The 26,164-nt window shown below is 48.4% G+C and overlaps 1 protein-coding gene across 1 annotated transcript in view; it reads right to left on the bottom strand.

The window, feature by feature from the left end:
- The window catches only part of si:dkey-40c11.2 (drebrin-like protein B), a 43,395-nt gene extending 19,338 nt beyond the window's left edge, over positions 1–24,057 (bottom strand). Inside the window, exons 1-3 of the mRNA XM_064353218.1 lie at positions 23,501–24,057; positions 2,566–2,621; positions 1,961–2,073 (exon numbers count right to left, since the gene is read on the bottom strand). Of these exons, the coding sequence (XP_064209288.1) occupies positions 1,961–2,073; positions 2,566–2,621; positions 23,501–23,586 (255 nt within the window). The 5' untranslated portion in view covers positions 23,587–24,057. The remainder of the gene's footprint in view (positions 1–1,960; positions 2,074–2,565; positions 2,622–23,500) is intronic.
- Between the last annotated feature and the right edge of the window lie 2,107 nt (positions 24,058–26,164).

Genomic DNA, 26,164 nt, shown 5'->3' with positions numbered 1-26,164 from the left:
AATTTATTTGGGAGCACGAGAACCATCACAATAAGTTGACCCACCAAGACATGTCTCCCACAGGGTATCATATAATTGGAGAGAGCCCCACATTTTCCAGCTTGCAATAACCACAATTCATCATTTGTACCAGAATAATGGAACGATATTTGCAGCAGCCAAGATACTTGGTAAGTTGCGTGGAAATTACAACTCTTTCCATTAGCCTCAAGCACATTTGGACCACGCATTGCACTTTCTTTTTGCAAACTAGCCACATTATTAAAACATAAAGGTCCATTGTTTTCAAAAGGTTGACAACCTATGGCAATGCTGCATAAAATTTAAACATTCAACATACCAACATAGCATTACTGGAAGTAGTGTGTGTGTGTGTGCGTTTGTGTGTGTGTGTGTGTGTGTGTGTGTGTGTGTGTTTGTCCACCACAAAAACTTGCACCTCAACCAAATTTAACTTCGGTTGGTGTGTTGGTCCAGAAGTATTGAATTCCGTAAACAATAGGAAAATAGCCCATATTTGATTTGAGGACTACGGTAAACACGACAATGTCTGTGGTCTGTAGTGACGCATAACTGCACAGAACAAAACTGGCGCCATGGAGCAGCAACATCGGTGCCATCGGGACCAAGGATGCCAATTAAGCAGGATCACAGGGCACCAAGTGCGTCCTCATGACAAGCCTCTATGTGCTGACTCATTCATTCCCAGAATCACTGAGGAAGCACAATGACTGTTCACCCAGTACTTCATCTGAAGAAGAGGTGAAAATATTTCCGGTAAGGCAATGAGCGTGTCGCACAAAACCGGGCCAGCTGTTTTCTGTGAGCTCGTCATCTGGGGATAAGGTTCTCTTATGTACGGTTCAGTAAGGACATCATAATGCAAACTGTTACCCCCCACCGAAGTGGTCCCGGGGCCAGTTTGGTGTAACCCAATCCTGGCGCATTCCACTGTGATGTCTCAGAGTTCTGACTGTCCATAGGGTACTGTAAGGTTTTGTTTTTGAAGAACAAGCAATATTTTTATGGAGTAGTCCAAAGTCTGTGAGCATGTGTGCTTCAGTGTGAGTGAATGTGCTCCAGTGTACACGTGTGTGCGTGCGCATTCATATGTGCACAGGTTCACGTGTGAGAAACTATGTGAGTGTTTGTGTTTTTGGACACATATGTTTAATGTGTGTATGTGTAAGAGGCACACAGGAAGTGTCTAAACGGCAATGATAGCCGATTGCTGCCCCTCCCCCTCCTCCCTCCCTGCCTCACTGGCTACAGATGCGACCTCTGACCCCTCATATACAACATTCCAAGGGGTCGTCATGGAAACGGGAGCCAAGAGGCACTAGGAACATTCCCAGCATCCCTCCCCAGCGTCTCAGCCTGGAGCTAAGAGCTGTCTGGAGTTAAAAAGCCCTTTCAGCAAAAAGTCTAGAAATGGAACATGCAGAACGGAGCTATCAATCACAGTGACTCCTGAGCACGTGGCTCCTCCAATCACAGCTTGACACCAACACCAATGACCTCACCTCCTTCCAATCAAATTCTGTCATTTACCAGAGATGCTTTACCAGGAGTGAGATAACACAGCCTGTATATTCTCTATAACAGTGGTAACCATCCCTGTTCCTGGACTACCAGGATCTACCATCCTGTAGGTTTTCATTTCAACCCTGGTTTGGCACACCAAACTCTACTAATTAGCAGCTCAACAAGACCGCTAGCTGTTGAATGTTTGTTAGGGTTGGAGTGAAACTTACAGGTACATCTCCAGGATCAGGGTTGGTTACCACTGCTCTATAAAAAGCTTAACATGAAAGAGCCTACTTCCTCTGTTGACCTCATTGTTTCATACTGCACATCTCACACTTCAATGTCATCGACAATGTAACAGAGGCAGAATACGAGAACATTGACGCTATCCCGGCGGTCATGTGCTCCTGTACGTCGGCCCCGATTGGCTCACCCAGGCGATCAAGACGATGCGCCGCTGCCCCGACTCCAGCGGTGCCATCCGGCACAGCCCGTACAGGGGCCTGCTCTCGTGAAACTTCTCCGCCAACTCCGACAGGCCGCCTGCTGCTCAGAGAGAGAGAGAGAGAGAGAGGGAGTCAGCAGAAGGAGGGAGGTGAAGAAAAGAGGGGAAGGGAGGGAGGGGGAGAAACATCTCACTTTCTGAGATAATAAAAACATGATAAATCCATCACGAGCATGCCTCGGTTTAAAATATTACGTGCCTTTTCTGTCCCGCTATCTGCATTTCAAATCGCATAAATTTAAGCAGACACGATAAGCAGGGCTGGTTGGACCAGTGATCTAAGTGCCTGTGGTACTCCTATGCAAACACCGCCCACTCATTCTTTACATTCGTGAAATCTGGAGGGGCCCAGGGTCTGACAGTACTGCGGTTGTTCGGCCTGATCTCTGATTGGTCAGCGTCGGAACGGTGGAAGGTCATAAGAGGAAGAGACATGATGGCAGCAGACCATGTCACGACAGACCAGATGTGCACTCTCTGAAAATAAAAAAATAAAGACCTTCTGGTGCGAATTAGCATGCAGGTGACTTTACCTCCAGAGTCGGAGAGCTTGAGGTTGTTGGTGGCCCCATCATAGTTAAACAGAGCCCTGGGGAGAGATAGAAAAACACTGTCAGAGTCAGGTAATGACAAACGTTCATTGCGACGTGTGCCATAACAAATCTTTGCAAACTAATGACCCATGGGGGCCTCTTTTAAGGTTTACTGAAAGCCAGACACATGAACCCGTGATTTTAAAAGTTGATTTGGAAGCCTCTGTAAATCTCATTGGACCGAAAAAATGCACCAACGCGCCACAATGAAACACCATAGTCTTACAAGGGTTTTTAAAATGGGTTTCATTTGGGGCCAGCATTTGAATCCCATATTTCTGGATCAAGACCGCAATAAAAACGCTCCTGGAACGCTTCCAGTGCAACTGCCGGCTCAATGAATCACCACCTCCGGAGCGCTGATGGGGTGTTCGCTCCGTCTGCAGGAATTCAGCATGTGGGCAACAGTGCGCTAAATCTCTCCACGCATCGAACGGCACAATTTCCAACAGCTGCCTCCATTACGAAATGAACCCCCAGTGGCAGCGGATTTAGCGCACGTTCGCACAGGAAAAAGAAAAAAAAAACAGAGTTTGTTTCGGCACGTCTTTACGTTTATCTGCAGGAGGGAGCGCGGGGGGACCGGTGAGCAACGCGGCTCATATTTCCCACAGGGCCTTTGTCCAGGGCTGTTATTTTTCCAGAGCCAGGACAAAGAACGTAAACGCCGCGTTTCCAAGGCCGCGCTACACTTCACAGGCGGCGGTATTTCAGACTTCGGGGCTAGTACGGGGAACCTGTCGAACTGCTTCAAGGAGCAAATTTCAAGTCACGACTAGCATCAGTCGCGGTGAACTGTTCCAACCTGGCCGCCAGCATTGAGCGTGGCTTTCGAAACTTCTCCGGAGAGTTACAGATCTCACAGGTGAGGTGATGTCATTCGGTTCTGAGGGCTGCCAAGATCAAGGCCAGCGCAGTGCCAATAGCTTGGTCTGCGTAGGGTGAAATGAATCATGGGGATGTCATGGGACTGCTAAATCAACACGCACAAACACACACACACACACGGACGGACGCGCACAGACACGTATACACATACAGAAATGCACAGGCAAACAATTGCACACAGACACAAACACACGCACACACATGCACAAATGCACACACATATACACAAATACACACACGAACACACACACACTGTCTCAGCTCGGCATTGGCATCGCACAAGAAAGGAAACACCAGCAGGTGCACACATCTGTCAGACTCAGCCTGGAGTCATTTCCCAAAGACAGTCTGGAACAAAACTAACGCAAAAAAACAGAACACAACGTGTGAAAAAGAAACCCAGCCAACACAGAATATCATCTCACAATCACCCTCCTTGTTCACTCCCAAAAACTCTAGTCCACACATTCACAGCAACAGCTGAATGCTGCATACACCCCCCCCAAAGCACAGGGGTCCCCTCCACTCTCCCCAGCCCCCCCCCCACCCCCCACCCAAATTCTGCGCTCCTCCTTCCTCAGAGTTCCTCAGAGTTCCCCCGTCTCCTCGGGCAGGGATCAGACATGAAGGCACTGGCCCGTGCTGGGGAGAACGCGGCCGACATCAAAGCCCCCGGACCCGGAGCGCGGCGAATGATTTGGGCAGGAAGAGGCGAGCGTGCGGAGAGGCGCTGGCAGACAGGAGCCCGCCCCCGGAGCTCGTAAATCCGTCGCCGTCCCCGGCTCCTCGCGGCCGGTCGGAGGCCTCAAACGGCGGAGAGAGGGAGAGCGAGAGGCCGCTCCGCGCACGCGCGGGCGGGCGGGCGGGCGAGCGAGCGAGGACGGAGACCGCCCGAGAGAGGGGGGCCGGGGCTCCGCCCCCCCGCCCGAACTGCTGACACTTCCAAAATGTCACCGCTCACGCGTCGGACACAATCCGCTCCTTAACGGAACCCGAGACGGGATCATTCCTTCCCCGAGGGGCGGGCCGCCCACTCCCAAAGGCCCCGCCCGTTCGGAGGGAAAACGGCTCCGGGACGAGACGAGCGACGGGGCGAGGCTGTACCCCTCCGAGCCTGAGCTGTGCTTTTCAGGATCATTATCACACAAGTTCACACTGTCACCCGCAAAGGCACGCAACAGGCCTGAACACACACACACACACACACAGACAGACAGACAGACAGACAGACAAACAGACAGACAGACAGGAAGGCATACATACAGCCAGACAGACACACAGACCAAAACAGACTCGCACAACTTCACCAAATCAGCATAAATTACATAACTCGGTCTTCGATAAACGGCCCAGTTACAAACACTTGGTTTTAAATGAAACCTTTTGAAAGTGTTTAGGCGAACGGCGCTAAGCACGGTCTGCACATGATTAGCGTGTTCGGCAGGGGACGGGCCAGCGTAATGTCACAGAGGGAGATGAGCATGCTTACAGTACAGCACGCCTTTCCCCAATAACAGACCTCTCTCCCAGCGCCACCATCCAAACCTGCCCCCCATGCAGCAGACACCGGTCGGGACAAAACGCGAGCAGACGAGACTCCCCAATTACAGCTGGCATCTGGCAACCCCGAACCCCTCATTTGACCAAATTAGAGGATTATTGTAACACAATTGGGCCGCGTTTACAGGAGAGGCAACACAAAGGACCTCCAGAACAGCGTGTAATTAAGACACAATGCCACCATTGTGCTGCCAGCCCAACGCTGCAGCGCACGGAGATCTAACCATCATCCCCCACCAAACCCCCCCCTCAAACTAAACACCCTAATGAGAGCCTGCTGTAATTAACCCCATTAGCTCTCCTGGGATTCGCAAGGCGACCCGTTTCGCCCCCCCTACGCGCCTTTGTGTAGGTATTGACCCGTCTGTCCCGATCGCGGTGGGCGTGACGGATGTCTAAGCGCCCCGCAGAGGAGGGGGGGGGGTCACATCCTAATGCCCCGAAAAGGTCAGGGAGGATGAAAACCTATCAGGAGGTCACGGAGTTCGCAATCTCGGCTGTTGGCCCCGCCATATTCTCCTCCCCTTCTGCCTACTCCCCCCCTTCTCTCTCTCCAATAAATCCAGGTCATGTGACCACGGTAATATGAAAGCAGTTACATTCTCTAACATTGTAAGCAGCTCTAGAATAACTTTGTTTGCAAAATGACTGATGTAATGTAATGTAATGTAATGTTCTGTTGGGTCTTGGCAGCACTGGTTCCACTGGGTTGGACCGATCGCTCCGTGTCTTTCCTGTAACCAAACCTCAGCCCTAAAGAAAACAGTTTATCTTCCCCCACTCCCTGCCTCCACGTTAGCATCGCTGAAATTCTTAGAGCCAGCCCCTGCTGGGAGACAGGTCATGTGGGAGTTCAAAGGTCGCGACAACGGCGCAAAGGAGTTACCCTGGCGTCCACCTAATCTTCCCCCATTTTACCGGCTCCCCATGACAAGGTTGTTTTGTTTAAATCTGCGCAAGACCTCCAAGGCGCAGTGTGTACACAGCTCTTAATCCCACGAGGCCCCCTGCGTGCGCTTTACCTCCACTGTCTCCCCCACTGGTACGGAATACAACCGGCCCGTAAGGTCAAAGGTCATCACCTGGTCACCCCCCCCCTAAGAGCCACTCGTGATAGACGTGTTAGTTCAGGGCGCGGTGCTGTTCTAAGCGTTTTGTCAGCTCCTATAATTCTTGGTGGGTTGTTATTAGGGTTGTACTGCGTCAATGTTCGATGGGTTAAATTTTAGATCTTGGATTATAAAACATGTAATGCAAAACCCTCAAGAGGCCCCCCTCCAATCACACACACACAAAGAGTGATAGATAGATAGACAGACAGATAGACAGACAGATAGATAGCCTATACGCTGGTCCTGGCCTGCTATGGTCCAATCACCAGGCACCGCCATGATTTCCTGTTCATGATTTCCAATCATCTACCAAAACACAGCGGTCCCTCAAAGCACATCTCCCCTCCTTCATTCTTACAGCCTCCCCTAACGAAAGCAGCAGTGCCTGGAGATAACCGCACCCCAGTGTCAGTACACCTGCGCATGTGACAGCAAGCCCAGGGATTTCACAGCACCGCCGGGCATGGTAACCCCTCTCAACACAAAGAGGCGGAATGAGCGTGTGCGCAAACGCAGCCTGTTCTCCGTGTGACCGCTACGGCGGTTTGACCCCAGCGGTTAGCGGGCTGCGGGGAGACGGACCGCGACCGACAGCAGAGTCCGGCAGGACCCGGACGGTGCGTGCGCGTGAGCGAGCCCGGTCCGCCCCGCCTCCCGTCTGTTCGACCGCGCGTGTCCGTCCGTCCGTCTGCGCTGCAGCCGGGCCCCGACTCCATACACATGTGGGAGAGCCTGATGAGAAAAGCAGCTACGCTCCCTCAGCACAGACTTACACAGCCAACAATGAGCTCAGATAGGGAGAGAGAGAGAGGGAGGGAGGGAGAGAGGGAGGATGAGAGGAAAGAGAGAGGGAGGGCAGGAGGGAGGGAGAGGGAAGGAGGCAGGAAGAGTTTGGAAAAGTGGGAAGGAGAGAAGAAGAGAGGAGAGGGAGAGAGGTAGGGAGCAAGGGAGAGTGGGAAAGAGGGAGAGCCAGAGGGAGGGAGGGAGGGAGGGAGAGAGACAGAGGGAGGGAGGGAGCATGAGGGGAAATTAAGGTAGAAAAAAGAGAGGAAGAGATAGAAACAGACAGCTGGAAAGAGAGAGCTGCTCTGTCATTATCTGGCTAATGAAAGTATGTTTTCTTGTGCAGGCAATGAAACTGCCTGCCAACATCCCTGACTGCAGCCAGCCAGCTAACCTCAGCTCAACTGAGCATCTCCAGCACATTTCCCACAGCTGCGCTGAAAGCACTGTTCTTCAGCTTACAGAGCACGCTGTCCCACTGCCCGTATAAAACCATATAAAACATGAGCACGAAAGGAAGTGCATTTTACATAGACAGACACACACACACGCACACACACACACACTCGCAGACACACACATACATAAATTGTATATACAGCATACAAACACATATGGAAAATGCTGACACAGATACAGTTCACAGAACACACATACACGTCATAGAAAACATCACCGATCCATGGTTCAATAGTTTACTTTGAACTGATGGAAGCACTTCAGCGCTGAACCGTCTGGAAAGCACAGGTTTTGTTCCTGTTTTTCCAGAGATTAGCATAAAGCTAGCCGTGAATATGCAGAGGGAAGAACTTGGAATACTTCTCTGTTTCTGCTTTAAGGCTGCAGCCACAAATGGTCTGCAGCCTTGTGCTTATCTACAGGGCAAATGAACATTACACCAGACAGTATAAAGTTCAGCCATGCACAGTTTCCAGTAGACTTTGGTCACAGATTATGAAGGACTTCTGTTGCTCGAAGTGGTCAATGTGTAAACACCAGAGGAAACCAAACACTAAAATGCTTTTGTTCACTGCAAGTTAAGAACATTCAATTTTAGCCATAGCACTCATCAAATAAAAAAAATGACATACTCTTGACTATAGTGTTAGAGCCCAAATTCCATGTAATCATTAAAACAGATGAGAGCCAGAAGGCTCTCTTTCAATTGCTCTGTCTATGTGACTTTGCATTGACATTTGGAAAGAGTGTGCAAATCATTATGCAAATCTGATGTTTTATTTACTTTTATTGTGGAGTAAAGTGCAAAGAGTCAATCTTACTTCAACAATCCCATAATGCACCTCTGGAGAGACAGCCAATACACACAGAAAAACAGTATATTGACTGGGTATTTAAGGCTGTATTAAGGCACATGTTTTAGCTATATTTTTAACTTTAACCCTAAATCTGTGCATGCATATCTAGAATAAGTAAAAGATGGATGTGTGCTGGATGTGCTGAAGTCTCCTCTGACTACAGCACATCTAGCACACATCCACTCTTTATCTATGCTTAGATACACATCCATCCTTTATATATGACACATATGTAACTGTAAAATCCTGTCCTATGTCATTGTTCAAAGCGAAGAAGTCAAAGGACTCTATGCAAATGCATTAGAATATACTGGAATACACTTGATAACACTTCATGGAGGGGGGTGTGGGGGTTTTCTACCTTAATCATAACTTCTTTCAAGGTTTGAAAAGCATTATTTGGTATGGTAAATGGTAAATGGACTGCATTTATATGGCGCTTTTTTCCAAAGCGCTTTACAATTGATGCCTCTCATTCACCCATTCACACACACACACTCACACACCAACGGTGAAAGGCTGCCATGCAATCGCACATCATGTAGAAGAGGATTCAGAATGACACACTCCTACACTTCCAAAATCCCCCGTAAATATTTTTTGGAAATATTCCTAGGTTTCCATGGCGCACGTAGGAAACAGCCAAACATTGTGTAACGAGCGCTGCCCGAAACAAGTCACATGTTCTTTTTTTTTGTTTGTTTGGCAGGGAAGAGGTATCGACATTTGAGAATCTAGTCCCATCCCACACCCACGGGATATCTCTGCATGGGAGGAACCCCCCCCAGTACTATCCTCCGTTTGCTACACCCCTCCTCACCGTCTCTCCTCCTCTCTCTTTCTCCACACCGCGGTCGGGGGGCCGGGGACGACCGTAAATTAGCGCCCCCTTCCCCCCGCCCCGCCTCGCTCACTTCTGACCTGGGGCCCTGGCTGCTATTTATAGGCCACCGTCAGAGGGGAACGCTCAGAGACCGGTCCCGTGCGGCGCTCGCTTCCTTTCAACACCCCCCCCCTCGCCAAACATGGGCAAAACCGCAGCTCCACTGTTTGGACAGAAAGACCCCTCTGCCTCCCCCCCCTCCACAATTCGAGGTTCCTACAGTGACCTGCCAGAACGTTCTGTCACTTCCCAGCTCGTCTCGCTGGGAAACTCCATTTCTCTACAGTGCGGCCACTCCAGTCAATGCCCCCCCCCCCCCACTACCTGATAATTAGTGAAGAATTAGACAGATGAACTCTGGGAGCTCTCGTGAAAACAGCTGCAATACAGGCGACTTGGCTATTTATAGCACAAATAAAGGGGACAATAGGGTAACGTTGTGTTGTATGGAATTAGGCAACACTGGAAAGAAGAGACAAATCATGTGACAGTTTACCCAATCCTTTCAGATCTTTTTTTTTTTTTTTTTGTCCACACCAGTTTGAAAGGCCTCAAGGCATGTTCCTCAGCATGAACATTGAGAAGGCCTTGGGCATATTCCCTCAATACAAACTACAATCAATCATTCAGAAAACAAACAAAATAAGAACAGGGTGTTTCCACACCTTGCATGGTTTACAGAAAAATAACATTTTTAGCTGATGCACACACAGTAATTTCACAATGGTGAATTCAGGCCAGGGGTAGGTTCTCTCTGTCTCCCTATCTCTCTCTCTCTATCTGAGAAAAAAAGCAGCCGGAACGCACACAACCACCTTTACCTACATCTGGCTGGCCTTGTATGTCACACGTGTAGCTATGCGTTGCTAATGGAAACAGCAGTGGGGAACGGAGATGAAACGCTGTTTTTCTTCATAAATCAGTGAGCCCTGGACTCTCACAACACCGCACACAGCAGAATGGGAGTCTGCAGCCCTGGAAAATCACAAGGCGTGCTGGCTTTTCATTTCACCTTAAAACCAACATAACCATTTCCCAGGCAATTCACAAAATGTCAAACACTGGGACAAAACAGTTAGCTGTATAAACTTCCTAAAGATCCATTTTGGGACAAAATATTGCACTGTGGGTAAAGAGTACAATAAAGGAATAAATAGGAAATAATTTATGGTGGTCCAACCTGGAGTCTTAGTAGTGAGTGAGGACAGAAGTCTCAGTGATGAGAGGGGACAGGGTTTGTGGGGACAGGGCTTGTGGGGACAATGTGTGTGGGCACAGGGCTTGTGGGGACAGTGTGTGTGGGGGGCAGTGCACTGACAGGTAAACCACCGCCTGAACTAATGACAACACATAACTTGACTGGGGAGGTGAAGCGGGATTGTGTGCGCACTTGTGAGGTGTGTGTATGTGTGTGTATGTGTGTGTGTATTTCAGCACCTGCATGTGTGTGTCAGTGTTAGTGACTCGGTGCTGGTCTTGGCAACAGTGGACATGTAGGTGAGGGGAGACCTACTGCTACCACTCTGCCCAGCCCTGAGGCACATTTCCCTGTGCTGTGTGAATATCAATGAGAGAAAGAGAGGGGGGGGGGGGGGGGGTGAGGGTTCATTTAGAATGTTCTTGGACTTTGGACTTCTTTGGCTCTGTTCCTCTTAAAAGGCTATCCTTACACCAGCCTTTCTACATAAAACTTTAAGCCCACTGAACACAAGCGAAATCTTCACTGGCTCCCCAACACAGACCACGTAGCATGTTGGGGGTGAAGATGGTTTCCTGTGAAAGACATCACGTTGGCAGGACATCCCCTTCTGGAAGCTCAGCCTTTACCAATGACCCTGATGCAAACTGCTGCAAAGTTCACTAGTGAGCTGCCACCTGGCACACTGCCCCTGGCACAGTCAACATGCCGCACCAACGCCAACTATCCCTGCACAATGCAGGCTCAGGTAACCCGGAAGCAGATCTCACTGAGCGTGCTGAAGTACACAACTCCAGCTCCACTCAAACCATCGTAGGTTTTGTGCATAATTCTCCATCGCGGCTGTACTGAGCCTCTCCGAGCCAAAATGGCTGCATGCGGTATTGATTTCCGAATCTGGAACATTGTGTGTCCAAAACACTTTTATATGAATGTACTGCTTTATCTGCAGTTTAAGGGTCAGCCAGAGAGAACACTGTCCCCTATCCCAAACTCCACCCAGCCTCCAGCTGGCACAAGCATGTACCTGTGGCCAGCTTTAGCATGGGGTGTGGGGGTTCCCCAGGGTGGCTATTACATTAGAATAACAGCTATTTGTGGACTGTGAGATGAATTAATCTGTCCTAGACTTCCTGAGAGAGAGAGAGAGAGAGAGAGAGAGAGAAAGAGGGGAAGGATACAGAGATAAAGAGGTGGTGGGGGGAGAGAGAGAGAAAGAGAGAGGCCCTCCGTCAGGGTGCAGAAGAGGAGTGCAGGAATGAGGGAGGGGGGATGGGAAAATGAGAGGATGGGGAGGGGACAATAGGCAGATTTCAGGGGGATTGAGAGAGGGAGAGAAGTGGGGAGCGGAGAAACTATGAGAGGAAAAACAACAGCGGGGACGAGAGGAAGACAAAAGGAGGGAGAGGAGCGGAGGCCCGTCCCAGCAAGGAGGAGAGTCAAGGAGGGAGGACGTGAGGGGAGGCAAGACCAGGGGGAGGGAGGGGGAGAGAGAGGAGCGACGGACAAGGACGGAATGTCAATGGGAGGAACGGACGCTTCCGCTCTCAACAGAACGCCAGGCAGCCAAAGTGCTCTTAAGCATCTCAAACAAAACGCATAAATAAATAACACTGCCAAGAACAAAAGAGGAGGAGGAGGAAGAGAACAAGAAACAAGGGGGGGGAGGGCTCCCACTCTTAGAGAATTTATGAGAAAACAGAAGACGAGAGAGAGAGAAAGTGTGGAAGGCAGGGCGCAAAGCTCCCCCTGACTCTCTCAGACGCTGTTTATGAAAAAGTGTGGGATCGTCATTGGCTAGCAGGCCCTCGCGGCTTCTGGTGCGTGCGGCGGCTGCGTGCGGCGGAGCGGGGAGCCGTACGGCCGGGTCGCCGTCTTTTTTACTGCGGCCGTTAAAAAAAACCACTCCATAAACCGCAGGATTTACAGTGAGCGCGAAGTGGATCGCGCTAGTTGTAAATGTTCGAATCGTCCAGATGTTTCACATTCCCAGACATCGTACCACCACTAGAGGACCACCAACCCCCCACCCCACCCCACCCAACCCCCCCTAGTGGAAACACATTCCATCACAACTCTAGCCTAGGCATGATGACCAGTCAGGGACAGTCACCATGGAAACATTGGATCCATGAGTGTGCTAGACAACACATGTAGTTTCTTACACCCACAGGGGATGGGGAGTGCGGGTGGGGTTTACAGATCTGATCCCCTCAGTCAATCAGTACTGGATATCCCACTGGATACAAGATCCTTGCAAATGCACCTGGGACCTCACCTTGTCGGGGAGTTGGGGTCACGAGAGTGAAAACAGAGTTAGAGTTTGGGTGTGATGGCAGGTCAAAGGTTAAACCGGTGGGGACGGGGTTAATTAAGGGTTGGGTGACACATAAAGATATACAAACTGAGTTCAGGTCATAAGGGCGGGACCGCGTCTAGGGTTACGGTCGCAGGCGCAAACCTCCAACAGCCCACAGCTGTGTTATGAGACCGAGCGGCCAGTTCCGTAACCCGACCCGCGGTTCGGTAACTGCACCCCTCACCCTGTATCCGCACCCTGCCAGCCACGCGCCAGGGGAGCGTTAGGGGTGGGGCAGCGGCAGCAAAAAGACCGAGCAGTCCTGATTCAGGCTCCTTCATCGAGGGCTTCCTCGTCTCGGACTAGAGCCAGTTGGGTCCATTCATTGGACTCAGTGCTTAGAATGCATACCTCATTCACCCCTCCCACTCAGGACCAAAATCACACCGTCCTGATTGGCAGTCTCTCACCCACTCTGTGCCCAAATCATACCCTAGACCAGCAACCCCCCCGTCCCCCTTTACCCCAACCTGCACTCCCAAGGTATTGTGGTGAGGTTAGCCAGTACTAAAAAACCTGCATAATATAAACGTCACTCACACTAATCTGTACTGTATTCTTACTCATGGGGATGGGTAAGAGGGGGCTAAAGTTGTAGGGGAGGGGGGCTGAGGACTGTGGTTGGGGGCCACAGAGCCAACCAGAGGAAAGGGGCGGTTTCTGTTAGTTTATGGAAGTCTCCTAATTGCTCTCCGCGTGAGACACGTTTCCGTAACGAGCGGAAGACCGCGGTGGCCATCCCTGGTTTCTATCACCGGCTCAGTAAACAAGCGGCGACAAGGCGCAGGCCGGCGGGGGCCCCGGGGCCGCTGACCCCCCGCACGGATCCAGGGGGCCGCGGCCTCCGCTCGTAAAGCAGCTGCGCGGCGGATTCTGAACTCGTTAATCCACCAGATTCCACGCATTCTGCCTCTGGTGCAGAACCTGCAGACTATCTGCGCACGCAATGAACTGTGCATGAATCACTGCATTTGCACGCACTTCCTAAATGACAATAAACCACAATTGTGAACCTGTAAATTATGTAGGAACAAATGATATGACCTGGTTACTTATCAGAGGAGTGAACCAGACACACTATTTGTAATAAATATGTTTGTGTGTGTGTGTGTGTGCATGAGTAATAATAATAATAATAATAATAACTTTATTTATATAGCACCTTTCATACAGAGTATGTAGCTCAAAGTGCTTTGACAGATCAACACAGTCATACCAGAATATCAGAATAAAACCATATCACCAAATCACAATGAGTATATGTGTGTGCTTATATGCGTGAGAGTAATGGTGTATGGGTTGTACGTGTGTACGGGAGTGTGTGTGTTTTTGTGTGAGATTATGAGTGTATGTGCTGTATGTGAACATGAGTGTGTGTATGTAGTTGGCTCACGGGCCTCCCTAAGACAGCAGTACTCTCCAGGGAGAGCTCTGGCATTTCCCCTACAGTCTGTCCCACACATGCACTGATCCCACTGAGAGCCTGTCCCCCCTGCTCTCTTTCGCCTCCTCTCTGTGTTCCTCCTTCTCTTCCCCCTCTCTTTTAAACTGGATGAACAAAAGTCACGCTCACCTGGCGTGGGCACAGGCAAATACAGCACAGTGCCAGCTACATTTCCTTTAAACTGTAGCAGTGAACTCATGCGGAAGAGTTAAAAATGATCATTGTACACAAAGAACAAAACATATGGGGAAGCGTTTGAGTAAACCCCCTATCCTGTAGTCAACAACAACCAAATCAGCAAGTGAGAAAATGAGAATGGTTCTATTTTTAATGAGGTAAAGTGCAGGGTTTGCGCAAATTGCCTCTTCCCATTGGCCTTAATGCATGTTTGCATGTTCATACGGAGGTTTTAAAAAAGAATCCTGCCCAACCTATCAGGTCCACTGACCTTTTCAAGTGCACAAGGCTTGCTTCTCATCAGAGAGGTCACACACAACCAGGAATCAACATTCCAAGCTCATAGTAATTCACACTGATGAAAACATAGGTATTAATAATTCTTTAAACCATCACTTCAGAGTCTGAATAACAGGGTAGTAGAATTAAAGGTTAGATGAACCCAGATCAAGGATGCACATATGAAGTGTAAATACAGCTAATATTTGAGAACAGCAGGAAGTAAAAAACATTCTGAAAAATCTGACAATGAAGAGGATGCAGGCCTCTGTAAAGCATGACTGAGCCCACAGCGCAAAGATAGAAAGATTTTTTTTCAGACTGCTGAGAAAATAAGAACACCATCTGCAGCAGATATAACAGACGCCAGAGATATATCTAACGATCTAAAGGACCGGATTAAAAACTACATTAACCATTAATCATCCTCAATTAAAAAAAGATGAAGGGGGGAGGAGGGAAGGGGAGGAGGGAGGGAGGGGGGGAGGAACTCTGTCGCGCAGACAAAGGAAGCTCAAGCCGAGGCGAGAAATAACCGCAGAACAAAGCGAGCCGCTCCTGGTTCCGGCGTGTTTGTTGTTCCACGCTTGTCTTTTCGGAAGCTTCTCTCGAAGCTCATTGTTCGCTCTGAAACAGAAGGTTCCCCTTCCCCTTGCACACATGCACGCACACAGGCGCACAAGCGCAGACACACACACACACACACCCAGCCCAAGAGCCACTTTTGCATGTCCAGATCCGGTAACTGACGGTCGCTCCAGACAGAGCCTTTAGCCTAGCTCTTCTCTCTGGACAGGAAGTGCACTGCCCCCCGCCCACCCCAGCAAGTCCAGTTTACTATTGTTAACTTTAATTACATTCCTCAACCCCCCCCCCCACCCCCACCCCCCTACTCTGTTTTTTTTCTTAGGCCAGACAGCCCCATCTCCCTCCCGCCATCACCCCCGCCTCCGTCCTGGCTGAGAAAGAACACTGCGGGCACTGCTGCCATGGGAGCTAAGTTCACGGTGGGACAGATTTTTGCGGGCGCCTAAACCACAATATGGACCTCTCTGCTCCCCGGGGGACTGGCATGGCCGCCGTGCCAAGCCCTCCCTTCTCCAGCAGCTCAGAGCAATCGATGATTTACAGCCTTGAATGTGTTTGATGTGTTGAGCTGGCAGACAATAGCATCTGCACCCCAGAGCACAAGAGCTTTGTGGCATGCAGGTAAAATCTGGATTCGGCACCTCCCCGCTGTGCCCCTGGCAGAAGGGACGGGGTTCTGCTGTGCTGGGGCATCCAGGAGAGTTCTTGAGTAGTATAGAGGGAGTATTTTGGCAGAGTGCAATGTGTGTCCTGTGGTTGCCTGTGGAGTCTGTGCAGTACACTCATAAACACCTGGGAAACCCAAATCCCCCTCTGAGGGGTGATTCCATTGCCTGGTTATTATGACTACAAAGAGGAGGGGCCAGCGGGCTTACAGGCTGGCATGCAGTCGGGATTGGCGGGTCCCCCCCCACCCCCCCGCACGGATTCTACAGGGGAGGAATGTTTGTTTTCCCATCTCGACTACCCTCCCAGCTGCCGTCTCCACGGAGACGGGCCCGGAGACGCGGGCGCCCAGAGGACAAGCTCCCAGGCCCGGGCACGCTCACGGGAGGGCCGGCCGGTTTGAGCGCTCCCCGCAGGAGAGAAGCGATGCGACACCGCGGTCATAAAACAAAGGAGGATTGTGGGAGCAGCGTCCCCCTCCTTCACCTGTGTTTTCCCAATATGGACGCATGGGGCTAAAACACAAGAGCAGGGCCACTGTCGCTGGTGGGAAGATGGCTGTTCCACTTGATAGACACAGAAGGTAATGTCAGATTAATTACTGCGACACTGAGGGCGCACAGCTTAGAGGTTCCTCATTGTGAAATCTGATGCATCATCTTACTCCAAGAGGCGTTAGAGGCAAGAAACCATAAAGCCACACAGCAACTGACATCCTTTCTGGGTTTTCTGCTGAAATGAGCCTGTGCTTACGCAACCTATACTGTTTTTCATTCTCATTTTCATTTGAAGGCCCAAGATTTCCTACCCAACAGGCAGGTGAAGCAGCACGCCCACACAGACGCCGTGCTGTAACTATCTGGGTTAAAGCAGCTCTCTGTGTTTCTGTGGTTTAGCGCGCAGACCTTGACCCTGAGCGACCCGACGAACTGCTCTCACAGATCCACTTGTGCTTTGATATTAGCCACCGTTTAGCATTGACTCAGAGCACGGGATCAATCTTCTGCGATGACGTTAAAGAGTTCACACCCTGAACTCCACCGATGAGCGCTGACTCACCCTCCCTCTGCCTCTGGTTCAGAGTGTCACGTCTCCCGGTAGCAGTTGAGATGCGCTCAAATGCTCCGAGCAGCTTCCAGCCGCTCCCTACCGACTGCTCTGACATCACGGGACCGAAGCAGACTCTCAAAAAAATTCTCACACCGTCTACAGAAGACTTGACTCACCACTTCTCGATTGTCACCACTGTGAGAGCGCGCAAGTCCCATCAAACAAAGACAAGCCAGGGCCGGGAAAGAACATCACTGACTTCTTTTGATGAGAGGGTCAATTTGTCAGAAGAATGCCTCATGTTGACAATGCCCCAGGGAGCTTAGATCACTCGAGGAGCATTTCCAAAATTGCCCTACCCTTACCCATGGCAGTGCTGACAGGAGTGAACATAAGAACTCTCCGTGTGGGAAAAAAGAATTGATTTGATTGTTTCATCAATGCTTGACTCATTTCCGCCTATTCCTGTAACCCAACAATGTTTTTCATTCTTTTTAACAAGATAAGAATCGCGATCAATCTTTGTAACTTTGATGATAATTTTGCAATTCTGATGCCCGTAACAAGTCTTGTTGCCCTACTCTTTGCTTTCTCAAGGGATTCAATGCATGAAGTCAGGGCTGCCTAACGGAGCTGCAATTGGTTTCCCATAACCCAGACTGAGCACCCCCTCCTCCTGCAGGCCATAGCCTCACAAGGGGGGCCCTATGTGGTCGCCCACCCACCATATCATCTCTCTTCTTCCAATATCCAATAATAACCCCAAACGTTCAATCGCGCTTTCACTTTGTGCAGCCATGAGGCTAAACTAAGTCATGTCTGGTCCCCCACTTAGAGAGGGCCTGCTCACTGCAAATCCGACTGCATGCGATGCAAACTTTAATCAGGGTTACACATGACACTTTTATGTGTTTTAATTGGCTCCTCCGGAGACCTGTTCTTTGTCAAAACACAAGCTGTAATTTACCTTTAAATTACTGTTTAGGGTGAATGTTTGTTACTTGAAAGCAATTTTATCTGGGAGGACAAGATCCCTAACTACCGAATGCGAACACGAACCCCATGCAAAGGGCTTAGTTGGACATATCGCATCTACACCAAGGTCAGTGGCCCTTTGAAAGCTGATTAATGGTGTGAGCAGTCCTTGTAGCACCCAAACATTTCCCACAGGTTGTGTTTTCTCACAGTGCGATGATAATTGCTGTTTACTCTCTTCTTTTAGGTGTGGAGGGGCTAGCATATTACCTGTGTTATACGTTCTGCTTAAGGAGCTGAAATTACCTTCATAATCAACGATAATGACACCGCTGTGCATCAAAACTAGTTGCTTTTCCCACCCTCCCTCCCTGCAGATGTCTGTTGTAGGAAACTTAAAACACTGCCTTCTCTCCCAAACATGGCCAACCATGCTTGGGAGAGAACACAAGGTTATTGCCCACAGACACTCAATTCAGCTGTTACGGCATCAAGAGCAGTCGTATTAACAATTTTCTTCCCAAATTTTGGGATCTTCAACAGTGCCTTCTGGGACACCACTGTGCCACCAGTATCTGTGTAAACAGCACAGTACCTGAAGCATGTGGAAGCACTGTTTGGCTGGAATATTACTGGTCATGATAAAGGTACAGTAGTGCAGAAAACTAATCCTACATTATGTGTCATGGCAAAATGATGTGTCTTCTGCAAAAAAAACTGCCACTGTATTAAAACTTAGTTTAAAACCTGATATTCCAGTGAAGCATTTTGCAATAACTTTTTTTTGCAGTCGATTCATGTACAAATCGTTCTAACCTGCCTTTCTTGAGAAGAAGATTACATCTCTGGAACAAAGGCTGGGACTTGTCAATTTGTAGAGAGGAAGGTGGCTTGGCACCTTTTGCGGACACACCAAAGCAAATGAGACCTCACCATTGTCTTTTATCAGCATATGACATTCACTGTAAATGAAATCATTCTGCTAAACCAACACAACCGACACTTACAGACATATCTCAACGACGGCTCGCTTGGTTTCTTTTCAAACATTCCGAGCAGAGCCAACTTCTTATTGCAAAATACATCCCGAACACAGGGTTAGTACAACAAGGCCAGGGTTGTTCTGTCAGTACTGAGTGAAAAAAACTGGACTTTTAATAAAAAATGATTGTTTGAATAAGACCTGGCTGTATGGTCCCCACACCCCTGCATAGCAAATGACCCAGGCAGAGAGCGCTCTGCAATGGATAAAACATGGCCGCCCCCTGCAAGCTTCCAGGTGTGCGGACGTCAAATACGCCCCCACCCTGCTCAGACGGGGGAAGAGTTTCTGCACAGCCCTGCAGACTGTAACATGAAATGGCGGATCGCACTCTTAAACAGCCACAGACAAGTCGCTAAACCTGGCAGTGGATAGGACAGTAGCCATCTTTGGTTTAAAACTTTTTTCTTAAAATGCAGCAGGCCACCATATGTGCACAAACTCCAATGTGAAGGTAAATTAGGAACCTAGATATGGAATATTATGATCTTGATTACTGCCAAGAGGAAGAGAAGAAGGGTATTAAGTTTCCTTTTGTGTCACAATGTGGAAAATGTTGGTTTTACAGTCATCATTTTCCATGGCTAAAACTGACAAGGGAAGCAAGTGGATGAATGTTTCTGGGACACACCTTAACACGCACCCCAGATGGATTTGTACAAATCTGTTCAACAGCTGCGAAAAGTAAAATTCTCAATGTTAAATCAACTCAGACCGAGTATATTTCACTCTGACAGAGTACATTCAGCCTATCAGGGCTCTACATTGCTCCCATTTTAGAAGCATTTGCTACTGAAAATTGATGTGTGCTAGCTGGACAAAATAATATAGGAGCACATCTTAACACAGAGCCCTGTCTATTGGACTTGCGGGAACTCTGTTAGAGTTTAATTAACACTGAGCATTTTACTTTGTGGGCGGTGCTGAGGCGTGATGGACAGGAAGGACTGTCACGGCTGCAGCCAATAGCTGGGAAGTGAATATGAGCGAGACACCCCATTCAGAACCATTCCCGCAAAAGAGATGCTTCCTCTTCCAGCAGTCACGTGTGCACTCAGCATCAATAGATGAACCACACAGAGGTCTCAAGGTTGGAGGTGGGGGCAGGGAGAACCAAAACTGTCCTCCCCAATTCAGTCCAACTCCACCCCCTTTTTGCCCACCCCCAATCCCCCAAACGTTTTATACGCAGAGCTCTAAGACAGGGCCACATCCCCCACACCTTGACCCTGAGAGGGATGGGGGATGTGGAAGCATTGTGACGACATCATTATACTCCCGCTACCCATTTCAAGCCCGCCAGCCAATCAATACAGAGAGAATGCAATTCAACAATTCAGAATGGGCCTTTCTTTCCAGAGAGCTCAAGTGCGAGAGAGGCAGGGGGTTGGCAGCAAAACAAGATGTGCCTGTTCCTCGATCTTTCAACAAGCCCAGAGTTAAAGGGACTTCTATGCCCATTTACATGGAATCTTTAAAGAATTAAAGCCCTGAGCTCTAATGATGGTGAGAATTTGGAAATTTTTTTAACAGCTAAGGGTAAGTTTTGAAACTAACAGTTCTGTCTTTGCTCTACGGTCTCCACACACCCCAACTCCGGCTCCCCCTGCCCTGCCCTGCCCTGCCCAGCCCAGCCCCGCCCCACCCGGCCCCGCCCCAAACAAACAGTGCTCCATAGAAACAGGTGCACAAGCTCAGTACAGGAAAAGGGTTTCGTGTCTGGGTTTGTCCAGCGAAGCCCAGGCAGACCGCGCGTGCGTGTGGAAAAACGCGGACCGGCCCCCAGCCCCAGACGGCTGCTGGAGCCGCAAGTTTCAGGACGTCTGCAGGAATTAGGCATCAGCCTGCTGAAATGTAGCAGGGAGCTCACTGTTTGGAAAGTATAATAACACCATTCAATCTGCGAACACCAAGCCCCAACACGTTCAGAGGGGTGAATACCAAAACCAATATCAGATTCAGCTCCATGCTCCAACGCTGTCTGCCCAAACCTTTTGGTTTGCCACACAGAAACAATTGGGTGTCTGGGGGTAAGTGGGTGAAGGGGAGTAGGGGGGGGGGTGTCTGGACATTTTCCATAATAACCCCCCTTGTTCTCCATTCTCTTAGCTGAATAGAAAAGAACTAAGAACAACCTTCTCACAACTGCAAGCAAAAAAAGACTTGTAATGAGCCGAGAAATGAGAGATATGAAAGTGTTTGCATGCAAAGCACACGGAGAGGGTAATAAAACAGGGAAATTACGTGGCGACATATGAAGTCACTCAGACACAGACACAAGTTGTACTGATTCAAGTACAACTTGACACTGTGAAAAAGTTGATAACATGGCTCTGCCAGGTCCTGTGAGGTTGTGCTGCTGAAGCCCTGATCACTGAACTTTGAGAGATGACCACTGACAAACGGGTAAAGGGGAGAGGCAGAAGGCTTCATAATAAAAGCCAAAAAAAAAAAGGCAGAGACACACATGCGGATACATGCACATGTACAGTGCGGGACAGTTCAAGGCCAATTTAGACAACCTGCTGTGAAAAGAAAACAAGGTTACTGTACACAACCTTGAGCTCTGGAGACAGCCAGAACTTTTATTGACTGAATGTGAAAAATGTCAATGGCATTACCACAGCCATGGTCATGCTTTCATATTCCTCATCCGTTATTACACTACAAATAATCCTTCAGCACAAAAGCATACGCAGCGCGTATATGGGCACAACAGGAATTGGGCTTTGCTTAAATGAAAACCTCCCAAAACTCAATTGCTCTTTTTTAAACCTTTTTCACTACAAAGTTATACACAGTTATACACCTCATGCAATAGAGTGCATCTTAACAGGCTGAGGTGAGTCATAAGATGCATCTTTAAAAAAAAAACTTGTTACACCGACACCGAAGCTAATCACACCGATCAAGCCGAACACTACAGCGGTTAGCGTATGTGCGGGTATTTCGAAACTTTGGAAACTGCTGCGATAAGAAATGCACACGGCCTCTGCTTATCACTTCTCTCTCTTTCAGGCCTCCATGCCTGATACCCCTGGGGCTGTTGGATGCTGGGGGAAGCCAAGCCACAAGTTTGAGAAATATGTAAATCTCCGTTAAAACCGAGGGGCCTAGTCTGTCACAATTACCCGCCCAGCATTTCTCTGATGCACAGCCTCAGATCTGTCCTCAGTCATGTGGGTTTGGTCATCTGGAATCTCTTGACAGTTCCCTCCCTGCACACTGCGAGTTCTCCTTGTGTTTGGGGTTGGGGGGGCGGTATCTGTTATGCTGCCTCTACAAGACTTTCTGATGACCACAGTGCATATCTGAGTCAGCCATTAGCCAGGTCCTCTCTGATTTATGCTGTTACGACATTAGTTGTTTTGGTTGGACAGCAACAAAAAATTTTTTATTTTATTACTACTTTTTAACCAAAGAGATAAGTTAGCCGCAAACGAATCGTGCTGTAAACAGGAAACCCCCTTGGAACCCATCCGACCAACCCCCCCCCCCCGCCCCCCAAGAACCTTGAATCTGCCTATGTGCCTCTCTCTCCCCTAATAAATGACACCTTAATTCACACACTTTGCAGGCTTGGAAGGTGAGGATGCATTAAAATGTGTGTACTCCCATTCTCAGTAGGAGGTCTGCACTTTGTATCTTAATGACTCAATGAAACCTGAGCAAAGCCGTGACAAACACAGTACAGCTCCTTTTTACAAAATCTTACCGGGAATATACAGTGGTGTTTTTCTTTTTTTCTAAAAACCTAATTATTGCTATTGTACTGGCTGGTACCATAAGAAAGACATAATACATTTGCATGCTGTACTTCATGCCTGTAAATTCTTGTCATGGGCAAGACCATAACTGGAAAGATTATTGTGATGATACAGTGCCATGTTGTATAGTAATATACTGTTGTTCCAGCAGGAACACTAGCACCATGGGAATGAAAACAGTCAGATTTGTTCGTTCTGTGTGTGCGTGTGTGTGTGAATCTATGTGTGGACATTGTACAGTGTTGGTGGGGCGCAGCAGGTACGGCCTGAGTGAATGCAAATTACCCCAGAGTGTGACAGAACGGACGTAAACGCCCGAATGTAGTGAAAATCGCATTAAAACAAACACTTGTTAGATTGTTCCCCACATGCATAGCTGACTGTATTGCCTTCACTGTTCCTCAGGCAACTATGTCATCGGGTTATTACGCACTTAGTTACGACTAACTTGGCTACTTCCAAATAAGTATAAACCCTTAAATTATTCTTATGAGCAAAGTTACACATCTCTCAAAGACCTATGCTTATTTATTTAAGCGCGCGCAGCTAAATAAATAAGACAAATAAATAAATGATCACATAATTGCGATACTGGTAGCAGTCATCGAACAAAACATGTTCAAAGAAGAATGTTAGGCGTAATAGTATTTTCGGTCTGGTCTCCACACATTAAGTAATAAACAAATAAACATATAAAGGAAACATTTAAATGTGCAACAATGTGCACGCCTGGGTCGTTTTGAGGCATTGGCTCGACATAGCTTAACAGCTCGAGGCGATGCATTTACCAGTTGGTTGACGAGCGGGGGTTGAGAATGTCCTCTTTGGCCGTGAGCAGTGACAGGCTGTAGGTGTCCAGGTTAATAGCTTTCATTGTGATGCTGACTTTTTACTCCCCTTGGTCTGACCACTTTGGGATCGCTCTGCAATATCCGCGAACTACGGCCGACAGTCATACGCAGACACACGCTCACGGGAAAAGAACAGACATAATAAGAAAAATGTGTTTAAAATGTAGTCCTTTAGCTTTCGAACATTAAGCGTGATGACAGCCCTCCAGGCAAGCAGTAGGCACTACGAATGTGAAGATGAAGTGTGCTGCGAACTTCAGCGGGGAGGTGGAAAAAGTTTTGAAAGAGAATACTTTGCCAGAAGCTCCACCTCCCGTCAGCCGACGAAAAAAAAAACAGTTAAACAAATTCATCTGGACTTCACTCCTTCGTTATGTGCGTTCAGTGTATGAGCACAAAGGCAAGCAACAGGGTGCTCGCTAAAGTTTTCCTTCTTTAAACAATAAAATGGGACGTTAAAAAAACTGGTTTCTAACAGGAAGAAACAGACCCACACATTATTGCTGCGAACGCCATTTAACAGTCTAGCGTAGACGAAACCACAGTGCCTGTCTCAAAGTTGGCTTTCTTTATGGGACTCAGTTCCATTTATTTTACTTCCTCGCTCACCCCTACCCGCCCTCGCAGAGAAGCGCTTGCAGTTGTAGCGAACCTAATATCTAGAACTATATTGATTCGCATATGAGAATTTGTGGCAGTATGTGGAGATGGTGTGTGGAAAGTGGCAACAAAATCAACCATTGTTAATAAATAGCAAATTACGCACCACGCATACAAAATTCAAATATAGGTTGTGCAGGGTAGCAGGATAGTTTGTTTATTCCAAAAATAAAGTGTGACAAACGATCGACTTTTTAGCTGCCCAGAGGGTGTTATTACGCGTGCATGAGTTGTCCTGGACAAATAACCTTTTTACCCTTTGTCCTCTTTATCAAGCACTAATCGCAAACATTTCAATCTTCAACCAAAGAGCTCAGAATAATATGTATGTTCAAAGGTGCCCCATTACGGAATGTCCTGGGACTTCATTTACACTGAGCGCTTTATCAGATCGATGAACAAACGGAAAAGGAACCCCACTAATTAATAAATCCCTGCATGCATATTGAACTAATTAAACAGATTGTTCCGCTAATGAATTAATTTACCCAATATAATCATGAATGAATCGCCACTGAATGCACATGGAGATAATGAATAAACTTCACGAGCAAACATATGAATGAATGAAGGAATGAATACGGGATAATTCAACTGATTGATCCCATAACAAATTAACTAACCCCACAAATTACTGAATGAAAGCTCACTGAATGAATATAGGGTTAATTGGACAAACTGGCCAGGGAATTAATGAATCGGTAAATTGTACTGCATGCAGCTCCAGGCAGGCTGGGCAGGCAATTGACCCACTAGTGCCCTCTTTGAGCCTAGTGGGCACAGAGAGGGGCGGGGTTGGCCAGAGGAGGCTACTGATTGGGTCACAAGCTCCTTCTGCTTCCCACAGACGACCCAATAAGCTGGCTGCATTCCTTTGTGCTCTAAGTCTCCATCTCTAACATTGAAGTCCTGCCAGTTGACAGTGAGCTTTTAACAGTCAGAGAAACACTTGAGGTCTCTTTGGGGAGACCCCCAAAAGAACAAGCGCCTGATTTCGTGGGAACTGCTTCGGAGCAGAGGCTCGGGACTTGCAAAAGGCCAGTGTCCCCCTTGCCCCCATGCTCAGGGCCTGCCATAATTTACCCACAACCCCCCGGTTCCCTGGTGGTCCAGACGCTGCTTTGAGAAAGACTCAGCTGAGTGTCGACTGCAGCTATTTCTTCTTTGGATAGAGCCACAGGAATGGGAGGCTGTGCCAACGTGTCTCCTTATCGAAAGCATGAATATTTTATGCCTTTCTTTTGGTGTCTTCAACTTATGGAATTTGGTTATTTTACTGACTTAGTTGATTGTGTGTGATATCAGCACTTTGTGGTTTATTTCTGGCTGATGGATTCTCCAGAGCATGGCATGGACGACAGGCCCTCGTGTCCCATCAATCAGGAGGGTGGAAGTCGGTCATATTTCCAGCTGCCATTTTGCAGCAAGAGACAAAGAGGGCGACAGGGCACGGCCTACAGTACTGTCCCTGTCAATAGCAGCTTTAGCAGTCTGCGTTCCCATCAGTGCATTTGTACAAGGAAGCTTTGCTTCACAGAGCTATGGCATTTCCTCTGACTGGGTGGGGTGGTGGCTCGAGTTGATGACATGATTTATATATTTTTTTTACTCGCATTCATTTGCCGAAAGTCTCTAATTTGCCGGTTGGCAAGTTTCCCCTACACCCATTCTCTCTGTCTCAAAGAGGTAGTTTTAAGAAGTGCATGCTGTGATTTGTACTTAGCATTATCAGTAGGTTTTTATGGACTCAGGATCTTAAACTATCCGGTACTATCTTTGTTTAGGTGATCCAGGAAGGGGCAAATCCACCTCCTGTCATGAGTGTTTAGACTGAGGTAGCAGCTTGAGGGTGCTAGAACGGTTAAGGGTGATATATGTTGGGCAAAGGTCACCGTTCGACCTTTGACCGCCCATGGTCATTACTCTCCATCGATCATGTGT

The sequence above is a fragment of the Anguilla rostrata genome, chromosome 10 (genome assembly GCF_018555375.3).
Source record: "Anguilla rostrata isolate EN2019 chromosome 10, ASM1855537v3, whole genome shotgun sequence".
Taxonomy (NCBI): Eukaryota; Metazoa; Chordata; class Actinopteri; order Anguilliformes; family Anguillidae; genus Anguilla; species Anguilla rostrata.
The sequence above is the reverse complement of the archived record's forward strand: the minus strand, read 5'-3'. Positions and strand labels throughout refer to the sequence as shown.